Below are 18667 nucleotides of genomic sequence, written 5' to 3'. Positions count from 1 at the left end.
TCTGGAAAATGCCTAGTGATACAAATACGGGAAAAAAATTCTAAATTTTAAGTCTCTAGCTCATCGGAGGGCAGGTTAAAAATCAATTACAAAATTCCACAGCAACAAACACACCACAACAAGTTATTAAAAACATGATAAAAATGCCCTTAACGTGCAGAAAACTAAGGTACTTGTTCATCATAGTAAAAATAACACGTAAACTGTATGTTTACTTAAAAATTACATAGCAATATTCACATTCAGGAACGAATGTGATGTTACCGGCAACAAACAAACAAAAAAAAATTTAAACTATTACCTACATACTTCAAATTTCTCTTTCAATCGAATTGTGAATTGACCCCGATTCACAATCTTCTTTGCAGCTCGAACTTAAATGAAATTTTGGATAAGTAATACTCTTTATTTAATTAATTGCACACACGCTACATACATACGTCCAACAGTCAAGAACTTTCAAAATGGTTCTACGACGTCATACATATCGATTACGATACGATAAAACATGTATATATGCGATACAGGCGCAATAGCGAGTGCTATTGTACCTTAAAATTTAAGGCGCAATAGCCACTTCGTTTCTGAAATGTTTACAAAACATCATGATATGCACGATGCACGGTATTTATATAAAAATTATTAACTGTAAACTGCAAACTTTTAGAAACATGCAAAGTTTAAATAAAATATTATTAGAAAATAAGTTTTATTTATGACATAAATACTAATTTTTTCAACATAATTTAATGCGTTTGTTAAATTTCATCGATGGCTATTTCTTTATTGACCTACCTCCTTTATAAAAAAAAAAAATGACCGAAGTATAGATGGGAAGTGAAGTAATTTTGACAACACACTTTCGACAGAAACGTGTGTCGTATTGAGAAAAACGTGGAGGGAAAAGAAAAACCTCTTATTAAAACATCATTATAAGTGGAGAAAATAATGTCAAGAATCGTTGGGACTAGTCAGCAGGTAGTAATCATTCTTTGTATCAATGTAACTTTATGTACTTAAAACGTGCGGCCGGCATGGTAGTAAACCGAAACTAATTTCTTACTAAAAACTTACTAAACGATAGAAAAATGTAATATAACTACCTTTTCATAAGCCTATAACGCATAGTTTTGCAGTTATATCTGTACAGAGAGAAAGAAATGCTTTTATATCTCTATTAATACAGTGTCAAAACTTGGAAACAAATGATATGAAGTCTTTAGTACAGTTGCATGTGATGTAGTAGTTTGTTCTGCATATCTCAGCTTAATAAAATTGAAATTTCTGTTTCAGTCTCCTAATTATAGACTAGACTTTACATTGAAAGGACACATCAATGCTGTATCATCCATAAAATTTAGTCCTTGTGGTGAATGGCTGGCAAGTTCATGTAAGTGGATCGTTTATTTCTTTGATTTGGTGCAGTGTTTTAAAAGTTTTGAGAGGTTTTTTTTCTGTTTAGAAAGAACAATCAATTTTACACACGAAAATCTTTTTTTTTTTTCCTCTCTTTTATCAATGCATACAGTTATTCGTTTACATTTTATATTTAATTCCAACAATTGAACTAAGGTTTCGCTGGCATAAAATTAGGCTCAATTTACTAAAATCTGGATTGATTGCATGTCATTCAATGTCGTACAAGTTGCTCATTTAGCTTTCTATGATTTGTAAATGCATGCAAAAATATTATTTGTATATTAGTTTATTTTGACTGATTTTGTGTCTATATTGTTCCAAATACTTAATTTAACTGTCCTTATTTTCCCTTCTAGCATATGACAAAACTGTCAAGATATGGAGTGTTAATGAGGGAATTTTAGAAAAGAATCTTTTAGGACATAAATTGGTAACTTACAATTTCAAGTGTGTATGCTAACTATGATTTTGATCAAATTACTGATTTATATTGATATATTGTCGCCTCAGAGCAACAGTAAGATATCTTACTATGCCTCAGAGCAACAGTAAGATATCTTACTGTTGTTCTGGGGGACAATTTGCTACATTTCTGCAGACATGGCAGAACAAGCAGGTCAATCTTTTAAGATTTTCAAATCCACACTTATGTTTAAAATTTCCGACTTTCTACAGGACTCCCGAGCTTCCTCGAGGCCTTATTTCTTATTCATGGATCTTAAAAGTCTTTTTTTTTAATAATGCTTTGACTTATGGCATGCTTTTTATTTTGTCAATCAATCTCAGCCGATAAAAAATATTCCCTTGAGAAATGTTTGTACTAAAAAGTAAAAGAATAGCAAACTGATGAAACGAAAAAGTTTACAGAAACATGTTTCACGGTTGCCGTAAAACCTTTTTTTAAATGCAAAATTAATGCCAGATATTTGCTTTTGTTGATCGTCTTTACATCCGTAAGCTCACAGCTTTTCATCCATTAAAATGTACAACAATCGAAAATTATCAAGCTAAACTGGACCTTATTGACTTCTGAGAGAGATACAAATACAGTCACACACATTAATAGAGAAGTTGGAGGAACTAAATATTTTTGTCACAAAAATTTAAACAACTACAGTTGGCTCTCTGTTTATCGACAGTTTTTCACGGTCTCAGATGGTTCACTATAGTGTTAAAAGCATTATATTTAAGGACGCTTTCTACTTAACGACGATTTTTTATGGTCCCTTGAAACTCGTTAAACATACAGCCAACTGTAACAGAAAAATGGTAATTAGAATTGAAGCTAATGTATTACATCCATCAATTTGCTATTAATGAGCAGACCCAGATAATATTATCAAACTTGAAAATGGCATTCGCAGAGTTGCAGACACTTTTGAAGACCTTATATTTATTATTAATTTACTTTATTTTTCTTGATTTAGCTGGTCGTGTGGTTATATTTATGAAACTAATTTTTTTTATTAACTTATGTTTTAGCTATCATGCTAATCTCATGGTGGCATTTAACTTGCGTAAGACAACATTTTTGCTATTAGTTAATTTAGGATGACAAGTGCACAGCTTTTTTTTTTTTTTTCCACAAAAATTTAAAGAAATGTTTTGAGTTCGCAAACAGTTTTGCATTTTATGTAAGTCTGTTAATGGGATATAACTGTATAGTGTAAATAATTGAAATTTATTGTTACTCTAGTTCAATGCTAATACATATTAACAAAGTGATTTTTAACTTTATAGATACATTGTAATTTTTTTATCTATATTTAGGGTAAACCTAACCTTGCAGCATCGTAATGGGTGGTTTCTACTAACCCTGTATAGTTTAGAACATGTTTGAATTCTTATCTTTCTGCATGTTACTTTTAAATGCTAATGCACTTTTTAGTTATTAAGAATTTAAAATCAAACCGGATTTGGTTTTTTACATTCCTTGTATTTTTTTATATTCATCAACAGGGAATATCAGATATTGCTTGGTCAAATGACAGTCATCTCTTGGTCAGTGCTTCAGACGACAAAAGTCTTATAATCTGGGATACTGCTTCTGTAAGTATTAAGTACTTTTATTGCAAAAATATTGTTTGAAATAAAAGTGCAAAGACTTAGATACATAAGGAGTAGAGACATACCAAGTGCTCGGTAACTACTCGGTACTCTGCCAATTTGCTGAGCACTCGGTACTCGGCCAGATTTTGACCAGGTACTCTGCCAATACCGAGTAGTTGTAAAAAATTGAATGCTGTTCAAGACAGATTTTAAAGTGCAAGCATATGATATGCTGCAGTCATTTACAATTCAAATTCACAAGTCCAATTTTAATTTTGAGAATAATGAAGTTTGTTATCATTCAATGGAGTAAATCTTTATTTTAATGTCCACAATGTTGATTAAACTTATTAAAAATGGGACAAAAATATTTTATATTATTAAATGGAATTTTGCTTCAAACCAAAATTATTTATAAAAAAGATAAAAATACCTTCATTTAAAAAATAGAAACAAATAAAACAATGTTAAAATAATAAAATGTGCAGGAACACAGCATGCATGTGTTTTGGCTTACAAGGAATGTCTTTTAAAATGCATAAAATGTGAACTCATGGATTTAAAGACATTCGACAAAAGTCGGATTTTTTTTTTTTTTTTTGTTGGATTTTACATTCATTAGCTCTCATTTTATGCACTGAAAACGACGTTCCTTGTAATGCAGAAACACATGTCAGCAGTGTTCCTGCACATTTGTGCTTTTAACATTGTTTATTTGGTTTTAAAAATTATTTATGTTTGGCCGACTAGCACTATAATAGATTGATATAATTTGTTTTAATTCCAACTTGATTAGTCATACCTTTCATTTATTTGTTTACTTTTAATTTTAAAAATAGCTTTTTTGTAAACTTTTTTGACATAAATAAAAATTTTTAAGTAATGATTAATTAAATTTCTACTAGAATTTTGTTTTAAAAACTATTAATGGACATGGAGGTCTATACTAGTATTTCAATGTGTTCAAAATTCATCACATCTGCACCGATGGTTCTACTTAAAACATAATTGATACTCGGTAACTCGGTACTCGGCTGAGTAGTGAAAGGCTGATTACTCGGCTAGTGGCGGATACAGCCGGCGGGCAACCGGGCATTTGCCCGGTGGGCCGGTCATGCTTCAGGCCGATCAACTAACAGCAAAGTCTTTCGGGCATGTCTACTGACAGCAAAATGTAAATTTTGCACGCATGTGTTTAGAATAACGCAAATTCCCAAAACTCAGCCTCAGCTCCTCTTTAGGCATGGGCAAAAGCTTGCGGATGGAGGGGGCAGGGCCATCACCAAGAGGCGGGGGGGGGGGGGGGGGGGGGTTCTGAAATGGGGCTGCCTAGGGCCTGATTACCACACAGGCTGACTAGGCCTAGGCCTGGGGCCCCATGTTTTTAAGGGACCCCACATTTCTGCATAGCATTGCAACGATATGAAAAATACACATATTTTTAAAAAAATAAAAAATTATGACTTATTAATTGGGAAAAAAACTTCTTTAAAGGGGAATTTTTAATCAGTCTGCCAGTAACGAATTTACTTGGTTACGATTATGAGGGGGCCCAAAGGGGATTCATAAATGCACATTAAAGTGATTTATACATAGTTGTGTGTTTAGACAAAGATGCCTCCAAAAGCGTATTCATGCATTAAAAATGTTAATCAAACACTGCATAGTCTTCAGGGGACCTCTAAATTAATGTGGACCTAGGGCCTCACTTTTAACTAGTCGGGCCCTGGGGCTGCCAATACATTTTTAGTGGTATAATAAAAAATAAATGAATAAATTGAAAAAAAAAAAAAAAAACAGGGAAACCTTAGTGGCTATATAAAGCTAAAATACTTTTGGTCTCTTTGACGCTTTTATTTATAAATGACAATTCACAATTGCTATAAAATACAATTTACAACAACGGCCGACGTGAGGTCATGTCAGCTTAGTTGGAGAATAGAGGCCGGCTCGGAATTGAACTCGCGCAGAGGGTAATATACCCTAATTGTGAAAGGTGTAGAAGGGGGCTTGTGAAAAAAGTGACCTATGTCATTTTTTTCCCGGATCCGCTTTTGCTCTCGGCGACCCTGTTTATAGCAATTAGAATTAAAGTGACAAAATATTTTTTCCATAAAATTATTTAAAAAAATGCAATTTTAAAATACCATTGAGGCGCTAGAAAGACTCTACATTATTAAGATTATCAAATCAAAGGCCAAAGGATGCCAAAATGTGAGTTTCAAACATTTTTTGACGAGCCATAAAGTATTCTATACCCTGTACAAACTTACGGTTTCGGTCCCCTCAGTTTAAAAAGAAAATAAGTTGATGAAAACAATGTCGAAAGAATTTCGGCGGTCCCCAGAACCTCCCCCCCCCCCCTCCTAATATCATCGAAGATCGTGGAAAATTTAAATTTTTGGCTTCAATTTTGAATAACTTCATAAGAGAACAGTCGAATCCACTCCTGCCATAACATGGAATTCCAGTTTCGAAAATTTGATGGAAGAAAGTACTCGAACCTCTCCATTTTTTAACATTCCCAAAGATGGCTAAAACTGTTTTTAAATTAACAGTATCAAAAAATTTTTAGGAAATTCCCCCGTCCCCTCCTCTTTTTTGGCATCATTAATGAAGAACGTTTTAAATCTCGTTCTTAGTGCTTCAATTTCGAAAATTTTCCGGGGTAAGCCTCCTGAAAACTTTTTCCTAACATCACTGAAGATCAGCAAAAATTTCGTTTTTGCAACTTAACTTTCGAGTAACTGCCGGTGCCCTAGTCTTTACCGAAAAAAGGCTTTTACGACTTCAATTTGAAAATTTTCTGGTGGATGGCCTTGGAATCTATCTCAACTTAAAATCACCAAAGATCTTCTTAAACGGCGTTTTCAGAGCTAACATTTTTTTAAAAAATTTCAGAGGAGAGCCCCCGGAACCGCTCTTCATACCATATAATCGAAGATAATTTAAAATTCTGTTTTTGGTTTTCCACTTCCGAAAAATTGCAGTAGGAGAAACCCTGAACCTACGTTCCCCAACATCACCAAATATTGTCTAAAATTGAGTTTTAGGACTACAATTTCGAAAATTTTCCGCGGGAGAGCCTCCCCCCCCCGGACCCCCTATTTCAGACTCAATGTTAATCTTTCCATTAAGTTTATATTGCTAATACTTAAATGACTCCCAGAAGTCATAAAGCTAAGTCCTCTCTCTCTCTCTCTCTCTCTTTGTATTGATACATGCGTTTGAAAAAAATAATAAGGGGCTGCCAAACTCGTATACCTGACCCCTCCCACCAGGTTTTTGACCTCGCATCGAGTCTGGGGGTCGTCAGGGTATGACAGTATAAAAAAGGGAATGTTTAGGACAGGGCCCAGTAAAATGTATGTTTGTGTCGAGGGACCCATCACGTTCTAAGACGACCCTAGTCTTTCACGAATGAACATCGCTAGATCAGTTTCATATAACATGGCAATTAAGTTACTTGTTATGACTGCAGAAAAGGACATACTAGCCAAGCAGTGTTTTCATTACGGAAATATTCAATCAAGTTCCGGGCATTATAAAAATATTTAAATGGACAATTACAATCACAATTTTCACCCAAAAAAAGCTTTAGCTAATATTGTATCAATTTGTTCATCATTAAGGCGCAGAAGTGTTCCTATCTGTTAAATTTTGTTTAAATAAAACATATTTAGTTGCTAAGCATAATTTCCTCATATTTAAGTGATATCCCAATCGTTAGATAAAATTTAATATCTATAAGAGCTATGGGGCCGCTACATCTCCTAATGCCAGGGCCGATTTTTTCAATCAATCTGCCACTGTACTCGGCCAAAGTGCTACTCAGTACGTCTCTAGAGGAGCTTTCTCCAGAAAATGTAATTTTTCAACGCAAATATTTTTCAATTTTGAAACCTTTTGGTTTTTTTTTTTACATTCTTACATGAAAGTGTTACCTACTAGAAGTAACCATAAACAATGGCCCAGCTAAGTTCCAATTATTTTACTCATAATAAAAAAAAATGCTTAGTTCACGAAAGTAAAAAGAAAAGAAAAAACTTTTAATGTTTAAAAATCAAGGCCAATTTAATATCAAAGTAATTTTGTTAATTGCACAAACTTTGTGTAAGCTATTTTAATGATTAGTAGGAATCTAATATTAAGCTCTCTTAATACATAAAGTATTAAAGTACGGCTTAATTAGTAGCTATCATTTTTGTTCAAATGTGTGTTAAAAATAGTTAATTTGTTAGAATTAACTATTTTTATTACATTATATATAAAATTATATTTATATTAATTTGTTAAAATTAACCATATGTTATTATGTTAAAAATATTAAATTTGAGAATATAATAGCAATTTATAATTTTGGTAGAATGCCTAAGATTGATATGATTATGCATGTGCTCAACTAATTTCCCCTTTATCAATAATTTTCACCTCAAAAATAATGACATTGATAAAGTCTGTCACAGAGGTGAGGATTTTCCATTAACAATGGATACATTTTTCAGGGAAATATTTTTTTTATTCTTTGTTGCTAGAATCTGCACATGTTAAGCATATGAGAACATGTCCACTTCTTTTTCTACATTAATTGACATCTATGAAATTCAAGTTCATGGAGGTGAAAAGTAACAAAAACCACACTTAGTTTTTAAAACAAAATCTATATCTTCTTGTTTTTCAACAAAAATATCACAACTGCTTTATGGATGAAAATAGACAAGGGGGCTGGCTCCCTTGTATCATGGAAAATAAAATTTAATGTCATTACTGCTGCGTGCTAACGAGGAATGGCATTTTGTGTTAAGGTAATGTAGGTGAGAATTTATTGTGTGACATGACTCCTTATCCTAATAAAACAAACTAAAACACAATATTAAAAAATAAAATATGTACTTAAACAATTAGTATTTGCGACACTTGGGAAAGGAATAATAAATGAGTATATACTTTTAATTAAAGTAGTTATTAAGCAACATAAACAGTCACACAAGGTGTGTGACATGCCACGGAGGTCAAAATATACTAAAATAGAAATTATTATTAAAAAAATTGTTGGCAGGATTAAATAGATATATTTTTGATAAAATTAAAATGCCTTGTTAAATGAATTGTTCCTTAAAAGTTTTACTGTAAAAGGCCTGTGACAGAAAAGTAACTTTTTGAAGAATGACCCATAAGTTAGTACACAAGAGTGTTGTTACAAGGTTTGTATGCCCATTCTAACTAAATTGTAGAAAATCTGCATTTCTTCATGGTTCAAGTTACATAAACCACTTATTACCATAATAGAAAAACAGCACTTTAGATGCAGGTAGTGGCAAAACATGTAAGCAGACTAAGAATATGTATTATGTATTAAGAAAACAAGGAGCTTCTCAGAAACTTAACAATACTATTTTAAATAAATAATTATTATGTTCGAAGTTTAAGGCAAGATTAGCTCTTTATGTAAAGTTTTCTTTCTTGCAACCCCAATTTTTCCCCCCTGCAATGGTGAGGGGAGGGGCAGTGCTAGTTGAAGTTAAAAGTTATGTTTAAAATGGTTTGTCTGAGATTTTTTTTTTCAACTAACCTTTGTCCAAGCAAATTGACGAACCTTTTATGTTCAATTCCAGATATTTCTCATATAGCTCAGTTCATTGCACATATGAGGCAGTGAGAAGCAAAGGGATGTAAGTGGACATTTTCAAGTTTTGAATAAAACGCGTTTAAAGATAACATCTAGGATAACATCCTTTTCATAGAAATTTTTTTCTAAATTATGCTGTATAGCAGCAACTACCAGGTCTACTAGTACCATCTCTTACCCCAAGACAGAGGAGAGGTTCACCTACCATGTGTATTGCAGCCATTGTTTGCTGTTATGACTCTTGATGTGTTTTGACCAGAGGCGGCGATTGAGGCGGAAAAGTGGGGGGAGGGAAGTAAAAGCCATAAGACTTAATGGCAGCAAATAAATAAATAAATAAATAGAGATAGAGAAAAGTACAAAATTTTGAAAGGGCTTTTTTTGAGAGCAGATAAATAGTAATTGAACAAATTTAGCAACTAACTCACATTTTATTAAGATTTTGATGAATTTTGTACACAATAACTTTCTCCCAACAAACACTTAAACATAAATAAGATTTACATTATTTACCTCAAAATGTACCCCAATATTTCCCCCTCCCCCTTTGAAAGTATTCAACTTCGTCTCATCTCTGCTTTTTTTAGCTTTGTTACAATGTAAATAAGTAGCAGCTATTTTTTTTCTTCAATTTAGTCAAAAAATCAGAATAGATTTGATGTTCATGCAGATCTAGTCTATTAAATGCTGTAAAGTTAAACATTGAGTCATTTTATTTTTACTCAGTTTTGAAGTCTATAAAGTCCAGTTGAATAAGTCCTCTGAAAGTGATTTTTAAAAATAAAATTCAGACTTGAAAGGTGAAAACTTATTTCATATCATCAACTTTATAACTTGACATTTGTATTTTTTTCAAATTTACTAAAATATGTAATATAGTTGTTTTCAACACCAGCTTATTTCAGTAGAATTAATTTTGGCAAACTAAGATACCAAAAATTATTTTTTTATGTATTATGTTTTGTATTATTCTAGTTTTTTAAGTACTTGACAAGTAAAATAGAGTAATATCTCATTTATTAAATGTTATTTGTTTCTAGGCAAAAATTCTGCAATCTCTAAAGGGACATGAAAATGTTGTCTTCTGTACTAATTTTGATCCCAAATCAAGTTACATAATTTCAGGCTCGGTGAGTTGCAATTTCTATTAAAAATTTGAAAAGAAGAAAGAAAGGTAACCTTTTGTGTTTTTTACTTATTCTTTTTTTGCAATATAAAAATTGGAAAAAACCCTTGTTGTTTCAACATTTTATGCACATGTTTGCCCATTGTAAGATGACAATGCATCTTTTCCACTGACATGTTTTAACAAATTAAAAATCAAAATGCCTTCTTGACCAAAAATTGTAAAGATGGCAGTAATGATGTTAGACATTTAATGCAACTATTCAGATTATTTCAATGAATAAACAAGGTAATGCTTTAATTGTTTTACTTTATTCTAATACATAAACATAGTACAGTCGGACCTCAATATAGGTCATTCTTCAGGACTTCGCAAAAGTGACCTTAAAGCCAATTAATATGGATTTGGCAATATAAAAGTTTGCGTACATAAATACAACAGTCGTTAGTGCATTCAAACATGTCAATTTAATGAGTTATAAGATTTCAATTGAGTAAACTTATTAAAGTTAATGAAATTAGTAAGAAATTAAAATTTTTTTGGAAAATTTTAGTTTGGAATAGTTGTATACGAACATGCTCAAAGTACTGGTGCAGTACTTAGGTCAGTTAAAATAATTTATAAAAACAGGGATCTGGCCAGAGGAAATTTGGGTCCGTTAACGGACCCTTCACAAAAATCTGATCAACCAAAACGGACCTTTCACAAAATCCCGACCAATCAAAACGAACCCTTCACAAAATTCTGATAAACAAAAACGGATCTTTCGCAAAATGTTTATTGGAAGAGTAAATCTCAAATCAAAATAACGCAGCATGTTTGGAACCTTTTTTAAAGTTAAATTAGAGGTATCAACTTATGCAAAAGCTGCTAATATTGCAAAAGAAAAAAAAGGCACTCTTCTGAACTTAGAACTGCAAAGGATAGTAGGGATGGGGGGGGGATGTGATCGCTTCAAATAGGGTTACCAACTTTAAACTTATCACCACTTAGCGTCTGGTGGGTGCGATGTTTGATTGTTTATCGCCACTTAGCGTTTGGCGGGGCGATGTTTAATTGTTATTTTGGGAGAAATTATATGGTTTAATTCTTCGATGCCGAGAAGGATAATTAATTTTAAATAAACTCTTTTATTTATCTTTTTTTTTCTTTAAATGCCTACATTTTGAAGAACAATCTTTTTACATTCGATATGAAAATCATACTTTATTCTTTTTTTAAGCTAACTTCGCTTTATTAGGATGCAAATAAATGAAAAGTCCCTTTATTTTTGTAACAACGCTTATTTTAAGTTTTTAAAGAGGAATTCCATTTTCTTTTATGAGTCAAAAATTTAAATGCTGAATCGATGGTTCATGTTTTATTCTATCTCTTTGCATCCGCTATGGGAATCTGATTTTTCGAATTTTCGATGTTTATTACCCTTTGTTAAGAGGTAAACAATTAAAATATTTTTTATTTTTGTAAAAAAAAATTTATTGCAGAATTTGATTTTTCACAAAAGTAATTGATTTTTCACAAAAATAATTGATTTTTTGCAAAAAACGGACCCTGTGAAAAATCCTGGACAGACCCCTGAAAAAGGAACTCATTTGTTTAGTTTAATGTTTAGTGTTATGATTTCTAAGTTTCATTTATAACAGCTAATGGTGTGGGGGAAAGCCCTTTTTTTCACCCCATTACAATAAAATCTACATCTTACTTGCCCCAGGCATGTTTGTTCACTGCAACATGCTGTCTATATGCTTTTTTTTTCCTTCTAGATATAGAGGAATTGAAACTTTTTACTTGTAAAAGGTTGTATACCACAGAAAAGTCTGAATTGAATCAGTGTGATGCCCCAAAGCAGAATACTTGTTGATGTTCTGCAACATAAAATCATTTGACCAAAATTGCTCAATTCTTCTACAAGTATTTCAAGCATTATATACAAAAGCAACCAACGTGACCTTTTCCACAAATTGGGGGCTCTAAATCAAAATAGTTTAATACAGGAGGGGTTTTTTTTTTTTCAGTTTTTAAAACTTCACTCTTGCTGTGCATTTCTGTAGAACCTAAACTGATTGAGATTCTCCAAAAATGTTTCATATGCTTTCTAAAATGCATAAAAAAAGCAAAGATACAAAATTTTATAAAAATCCGAATCTAGGTGTCAAACTAAGTTTTTTGGTTAATTTTACATGGCATGAAGGAGAAATTAAAATAATTTTAATGAATAAATAAATTATTATAATAATGAATAAAATGAGTTGAGTTAGAGTAGCGAATAATATAACACTTCAACACTTTCTAAATAATTGAAATGTTTTCAGGATGCAAAAGGTTTAAAATCTAAAAACAAGACGCTCAATTTTCGGCAATGGATGTGTTTCAATGTTGATATGTTTTCAAAATATACGTTTGTGAAGGAAATTGCAGTGAATGTAGGTTGATTGGGAAAAATATGGAAAAGAGGAACCAAAAAGCAAAAACGCTAGAGAAATCAAGAATCTTTTCAGATTTAGAATATGAAGTTTTTGCAGAAACTGCCTATTTTCTACTAATATCTTCAAACTCAAGACAGATCTTCGCACAAATTCTGCAGATTTCTAAGTTCAAAGTAAATCTAAATTTCCTGCAGATGACTAATCGAATTCAACATTTTTCGCGAGCTTTCCGTCAAATTATCGTAACTTCCAAGAATTTTAGATTTTCATCTAATTTAAAGGAAGCTGCAAAATTTGTGCAAAATTTTATCTTGAGTTGGAAGATATTTGCAAAAAATCTGCAGTTTCTGCAGAAATTTCACAGAAATCTAGAATTTCTTCAGAAAATTTGTCGTGAGTTTTCCTCACTCCTTTGAACAGAATTCTTCTGCAGCTCAAGCATCTGTTCTGCGACATACATTGCAAATTTAGTAGTATTCTGCTTTGGGGGTGTGGTGCTGAAAACACTAAAGAAAATTCTCACAACAGTGATCTTTGTCAGTGATTTCGGTATTTAAGATCTGACCATATGTCGGATTATGATGATCCCATACTTAGAAATCATATTCAATAGCCGCATTCACAAGAGCCTTTTGTAACTCGCATTTCCCTGCTCCGGCTCCCAAAAAAATGATCTGACCAAAAACCGGTAGAAAAATTCACCTTTCACATGTGAACCAAGCTTATACCCTGTAGCCGAGAAAGTGGTTTTTACCCAGCATGGTTTGCGGCTGTACTCTAAACCCGTTTCGTGAAGTGCTTTCTGCATTAAACCCCCGCAATCACTCCAGTTGAAAGCAGGAGGAAGAAAGATCCACATTTGCCCGGGAAATAACCAGAATATGCGGTTAAAAGCAAATTTTTTCCCGAGTAGAAAAAGTCCATGTGAATGGGGCTAATGAGTGGGGGCTTTAAAATAGTAACCTTATATTGAAGATTAACTGCATGTTCGTCAAACATCAATATATAGATTAGGGGATGTTATCCCAGAAAAAACACTATCTTAATGAATTGGTCAATGAGTATTTTATTATCTGGTTTGCTGTTATATTGATGATATAACAGCAAACAGATGATATAATAGCAATTATATCTAACTACATAGATTACACACTTTTTTTAACTGCAGTTACAGTATATAACCTCTGCTGAATGTTTGCAGAAAAGTAGTTTTTGTTTGGTAAAGATTTGGTTGTGTAATATTTCGTTTGAAAAAGTGTATTTCAAATAGAGTTTTTTGAAATGTATGGTGTATATATATTTCATTGGTTTTAAAATGATTAGCTGGAAGTTCATATTTACCTACTGAATTTTATCAAATGTTTGCTTTTGTATTCAATCCAGCTTTTCTGAATCAACTCTCATGTTGTTTTCTTTTTAATAGGATGATGAGTGTGTGAAATTGTGGAATGTTGAGACAGGGAAGTGTGTTAAAACCTTGCACACACATGCAGACCGTGTCACAGCTGTAAGTTAGTTTTTTAGTTACACAATTGCTCTCCTTCAACCGCATATGAGTGCCATGTGCTCAAGCATGAAGTGATTGAGAATTGCTCATTGTCCTCACCTGATTGAAGTTGACGTACTGGGTCACTTTTAAGTCCTGAGCTTCCTCGAGCCACACTGGCTACTAGGTCCATGCCCCCCCCCCCCTTCCATCCATGTCCCCCAGAATTGAGTTGATTTATACTCAACCCTATCAACTTTACTCAACCCTCTTTAGACAAAAGCATCCAGCCATTGGCATTAATTCCAGTTTTGGCATCTTGATTTCAAATTATGTTTTTTGCTATTACAGAGATCTGCAAGCTGCGCCAATCGACGATCCTGCACTGCTCCAACACAAACTGCTCCAGCAAACTGCCAAATGGACTTTTCTGCGCCAAAATTGGACAAACTTGCTCCAAAACTTCAATTTTCCTTTTAATGTGGTAGTTCCTTTAGCATATTTGGCACAATATCATCAAGTTTATGCATTTGGATCTTGTTTTTACGATTTTTTGGCTTAGTCCCGATTTTTGCGCATTTCTAAATCCGATTGCATCCTCTTTTGAAAAACCCAATCGTTTTAATTTTTTATGTGATTCTATTCCTATGACTAGAAAAATTTTGCACTGATCAGATCATTATTTTCAACCTTTGTTATCTTTTGTTTTCAGTATATGAAAATCATATTAATATATAATCATATTAAAAATGAATAAATAAATAAAATGGATGATTAATCAAGTTGCAATTAAAACAAGTTATATCAATTTATTATAGTTCTAGCCCACCAAAGAAAAATAATTTTTAATAACAAATAAAATAATGTTAAAAGCACAAATGTGCAGGAACACTGCAGACACATGTTTTTGTGTTACAAGGAACATCTTTTTCTGAGCATAAAGTGAGCTGATGAATGTAATGACATTCAACAAAAAAATCCGACAGATGTCTTTAAATCCATAAGCTTGCATTTTATGCAGCGAAAAAGGCATTCCTTCTAATGCCAAAACCAGTGTCTGCAGTGTTTCTGCATAAGTATGCTTTTAATGTTTTATTTGCTTTTATTTTTTATATAAGCAAAAAGGTATTTTTATGCTCTTAATAAGTAATTTTTGTTTGTAGCAAAAATCCATTTAATAATAATAAAAAAAAAATCATATTTTCTATGTTTACTTTGTTTGCCCCAATTTTAATGAATAACGTTTATAAACTTTGGGGACATTAAAATAAAGATTTATTCCATTGAAGAATAACAAACTTCATTATTCTAAAAATTTAAGTTTGATTAGTAAATTTGAATTGTAAATGATTGCAGTCGATTATATGCTTCCCGTTTTTTATTAGTTGTTAAATCTGTCTTGAACAATATTTAATTTTTTACAACTACTCGGTATTGACATAGTACCTGATCACAATTTGGCCGAGTACCCAGTAGTTACCGACTACTCAGTACGTCTCTAATTTGAATTCAAGATAAAATTCAAATTAATGCTAGAAGCTAGATTTTGTGTGCTGAATGCTGTTTTTTTCTTTTGTTATTACTTTACCTTTTCTTTTTATAGTAAGAAAAACTTCCCGTTGCCATAATGCTATCAGTAATGTGTGAAGTTATTTGGAATTTTTTTTTAAATCTTTCCCTCTTATCATTGGTGAATTTTATGTATAACCACTGGTACCCGCACGGCTTTGCCCATAGTAGAAAATTAAAAGGTCTTTTGGTTCACCTGGTATATTTACAAATAATGTATAGTCAATTTCTCACCGATTGGCTTGCCCATGTTACGGTTCCACGTTATGATAACTTGCTAATTTACTCGGTCATCTTATGATAATTTTGCTCAGGAAAATGTTCTTAAAATTTGCATAGAAAAAGAACAAAATCGAATTTTCGAAAAATCGCTTCAAGGTGCACATCCCCATGATACAAACTAACTTTGTTCCACATTTCATGAAAATCGGCCTAGCGGTTTAGGCGCTGTGCGTGTCACAGACAATCTGGCAGAGAGACTTTGAGCTTTATTATTAGTAAAGATAATAAATGCAGTTAATGCTTCATTTCAGAAACTGTTTGAAACCAAGTATTTCATATGAACAGTTTTGTATCAAAATTGGCTCATTCCATTTTTTAATTTGACAGGAGAGACAAAAATATTTCATGCATTGCCTTCTTATTTTTTCCCAAGAAATTTATTTTGTTTGAATTATCTTCGAAGTATGACTTTATTTTTTTAAATCAATAGTATCTGCTAGTTTTTTATTTCATTGTTACGTGATAGTAAAGACCAGAATGGTATCAGATTAGGAAATAAAAAAACCCGAAAAATTCATGGATTGAGCTGGTATTGATTTTAAATGCCTCATACATACAAGGTGCATATCCCAAGTAGCATCAACTCATTGGATTTTGCTCGGTCTATCATCGACGACTCCTAAACTCATCGTGTAACGCATGCTGATATCGTTGCGATCAGAATCTGAGAACCGGTTTTCGATGAGCGAAATCGTAACGATCAAATTTTAAGATAAGAATTTGCTGGTCAAATTTTCATTGGGAAAAAAAGATCGTAACGATCAAATTTTCCGATGAAAATTTTCCAAGCGAAATTTCATCAAAAAACGAAATCGTAACAATCAAATTTTCCGATGCAAATTTGCTGAGCTACATTTCATCGGAAAAAGAGATCTTAACGATAAAATTTTCAGATGAAGATTTTCCGAGCTGCATTTCATCGGACAAAAAGTAGGTCGTTTAAATTTTCCGATAAAAATTTTCCCAATCTAAAATTTTTGGAAATCTCCCAACTGTTAGAATAGGATAAATTTTATTATTTGAATATCCAACTATTGATTAAACGTAATGATTTAAAATACCCAGGTATTTATTTTTAGGGGTAAATACCCAAAATAGGTATTTACCCGGGTATTTATTTCAAAAAATTGTATTTAACTAAAATACTTTTCTGTATGTATTCCAATATGTATATGTATAAACAACCATATACAAAATAATTTTTTTCCCAAAAATTGTATTTTGATCAGATATTTGAAGAATTATTGTGTGAAACAACTTAACAATCTAATATGATATTCACATTAAATGTGTTGGATATGCCTAATCAATGTTAATAGCCAAATTTCAGATATAAAAAGCCATTCTACAAAAAGTAAAAAGCTTAACTGCTTACGAAAAAAAGCAAACATCAATTTTTAAAGGTCCTAGTCTTTTATAACCCAGTAATTTGTCCCTGTGTGACATCAAAATGTAATGAAATGTCGCTCAATTTATTATTACTATTTCTTTACCTATATCTTTTGTAGAAATTCGCTCCAAACCAAGTTCAAGGGTTCAGGAGGCGTATTCTGCATCTCATATATATATATATATATATATATAACATTAACATAATCTGTATCTATCTAAGAAACATTAACATAATCTGTATTTTAAACCAGGACAATTCAAATAATTCAACCTAAATTGAATCAAGCTTCAATACTCAGTTCAACAAGCGCCACTGGCAGAACTTTGATACTGGTTGTCAATAAATTTAGTAGCAAATAAAATTTGATAGCAATATAAAATTTAACAAAAAGAAACGTAAAATTGAATAAAAATCCCAAAACTCTCTGGCGCCTCATCGGGGGCTACTCCCCGAGGGTAGGGAAAAACCATGAGATGTTTCGTGAGTGCTTGCCCCGACTTCTCGCAAGTCAAGCAAAGGGGATACCGGAAGTCAAAAATATAAGCATGACAGAACTTAAATAATTAAAACATTTCCAAGCGAAAAATACAAGCATCACAGTTATTTATCAAAACAAATTCAAACAACAAGAAAAGACAAATGAACTCAATTGCAAGAGGAAAAACCTGGGAAGAACATAAGCATGGAACAAAGAAAAAGACCTACATCTACTCTTACGTAAGCTTGTAAATGAGATTTTCCTTGAGATGAAATGGATATTTACATATCCAGTTATTCTCAACGAATAGTTCAGTTTTTTTTTTTTTTTTGATAAGATTTCACTAAGCCTTTAATTAAAAAATATTATAATATGTAAATTTTTGTATTTTTACTATTTCACTTTACAGTTTATGTTTTAAAAAGAAAATCATCACCTTTTGATACCACCTAAATTTTTTTTGCAAAATGCGCAATTCTAGGGGATTTACCCTGCCTTCGGATAAATACCCCACAAAAATATTTACCATCCCACCCTACAGCACTAATTGCGTGTATTAAAAATAGTTTGAATAAAATTTCATCATGAAGAACCGGGGAGCAAATGTAAATGAGCAAGGCTACAGAAAACATTTTTTTTTTTTTTGCTTATTAATGGGAACACTGTTTCTATATTTGCCACGTTATCACTTAAACAGCAATAAAATAAATAAGATCATAGTCTCAATAACTTCTCAGCTTATTCTTCCAAACATCCCTCATGCTTTTTTTTTTTTCCATTTTGAATATGACTAACCTAGATTGTGATTTT

At 32.1% G+C, this 18667-nt stretch overlaps 1 protein-coding gene across 1 annotated transcript in view; it reads left to right on the top strand.

Moving 5' to 3' along the window:
• The first annotated feature begins 846 nt into the window (after positions 1 to 846).
• The window catches only part of LOC129227383 (WD repeat-containing protein 5-like), a 49526-nt gene continuing 31705 nt past the window's right edge, over positions 847 to 18667 (top strand). The window contains exons 1-6 of the mRNA XM_054861935.1: positions 847 to 978; positions 1294 to 1390; positions 1776 to 1849; positions 3379 to 3468; positions 10138 to 10227; positions 14073 to 14156. Coding sequence (XP_054717910.1) covers positions 949 to 978; positions 1294 to 1390; positions 1776 to 1849; positions 3379 to 3468; positions 10138 to 10227; positions 14073 to 14156 — 465 coding nt within the window. The 5' untranslated portion in view covers positions 847 to 948. The remainder of the gene's footprint in view (positions 979 to 1293; positions 1391 to 1775; positions 1850 to 3378; positions 3469 to 10137; positions 10228 to 14072; positions 14157 to 18667) is intronic.

The sequence above is a fragment of the Uloborus diversus genome, chromosome 8 (genome assembly GCF_026930045.1).
Source record: "Uloborus diversus isolate 005 chromosome 8, Udiv.v.3.1, whole genome shotgun sequence".
In the NCBI taxonomy this organism is placed as follows: Eukaryota; Metazoa; Arthropoda; class Arachnida; order Araneae; family Uloboridae; genus Uloborus; species Uloborus diversus.
The sequence above is the reverse complement of the archived record's forward strand: the minus strand, read 5'-3'. Positions and strand labels throughout refer to the sequence as shown.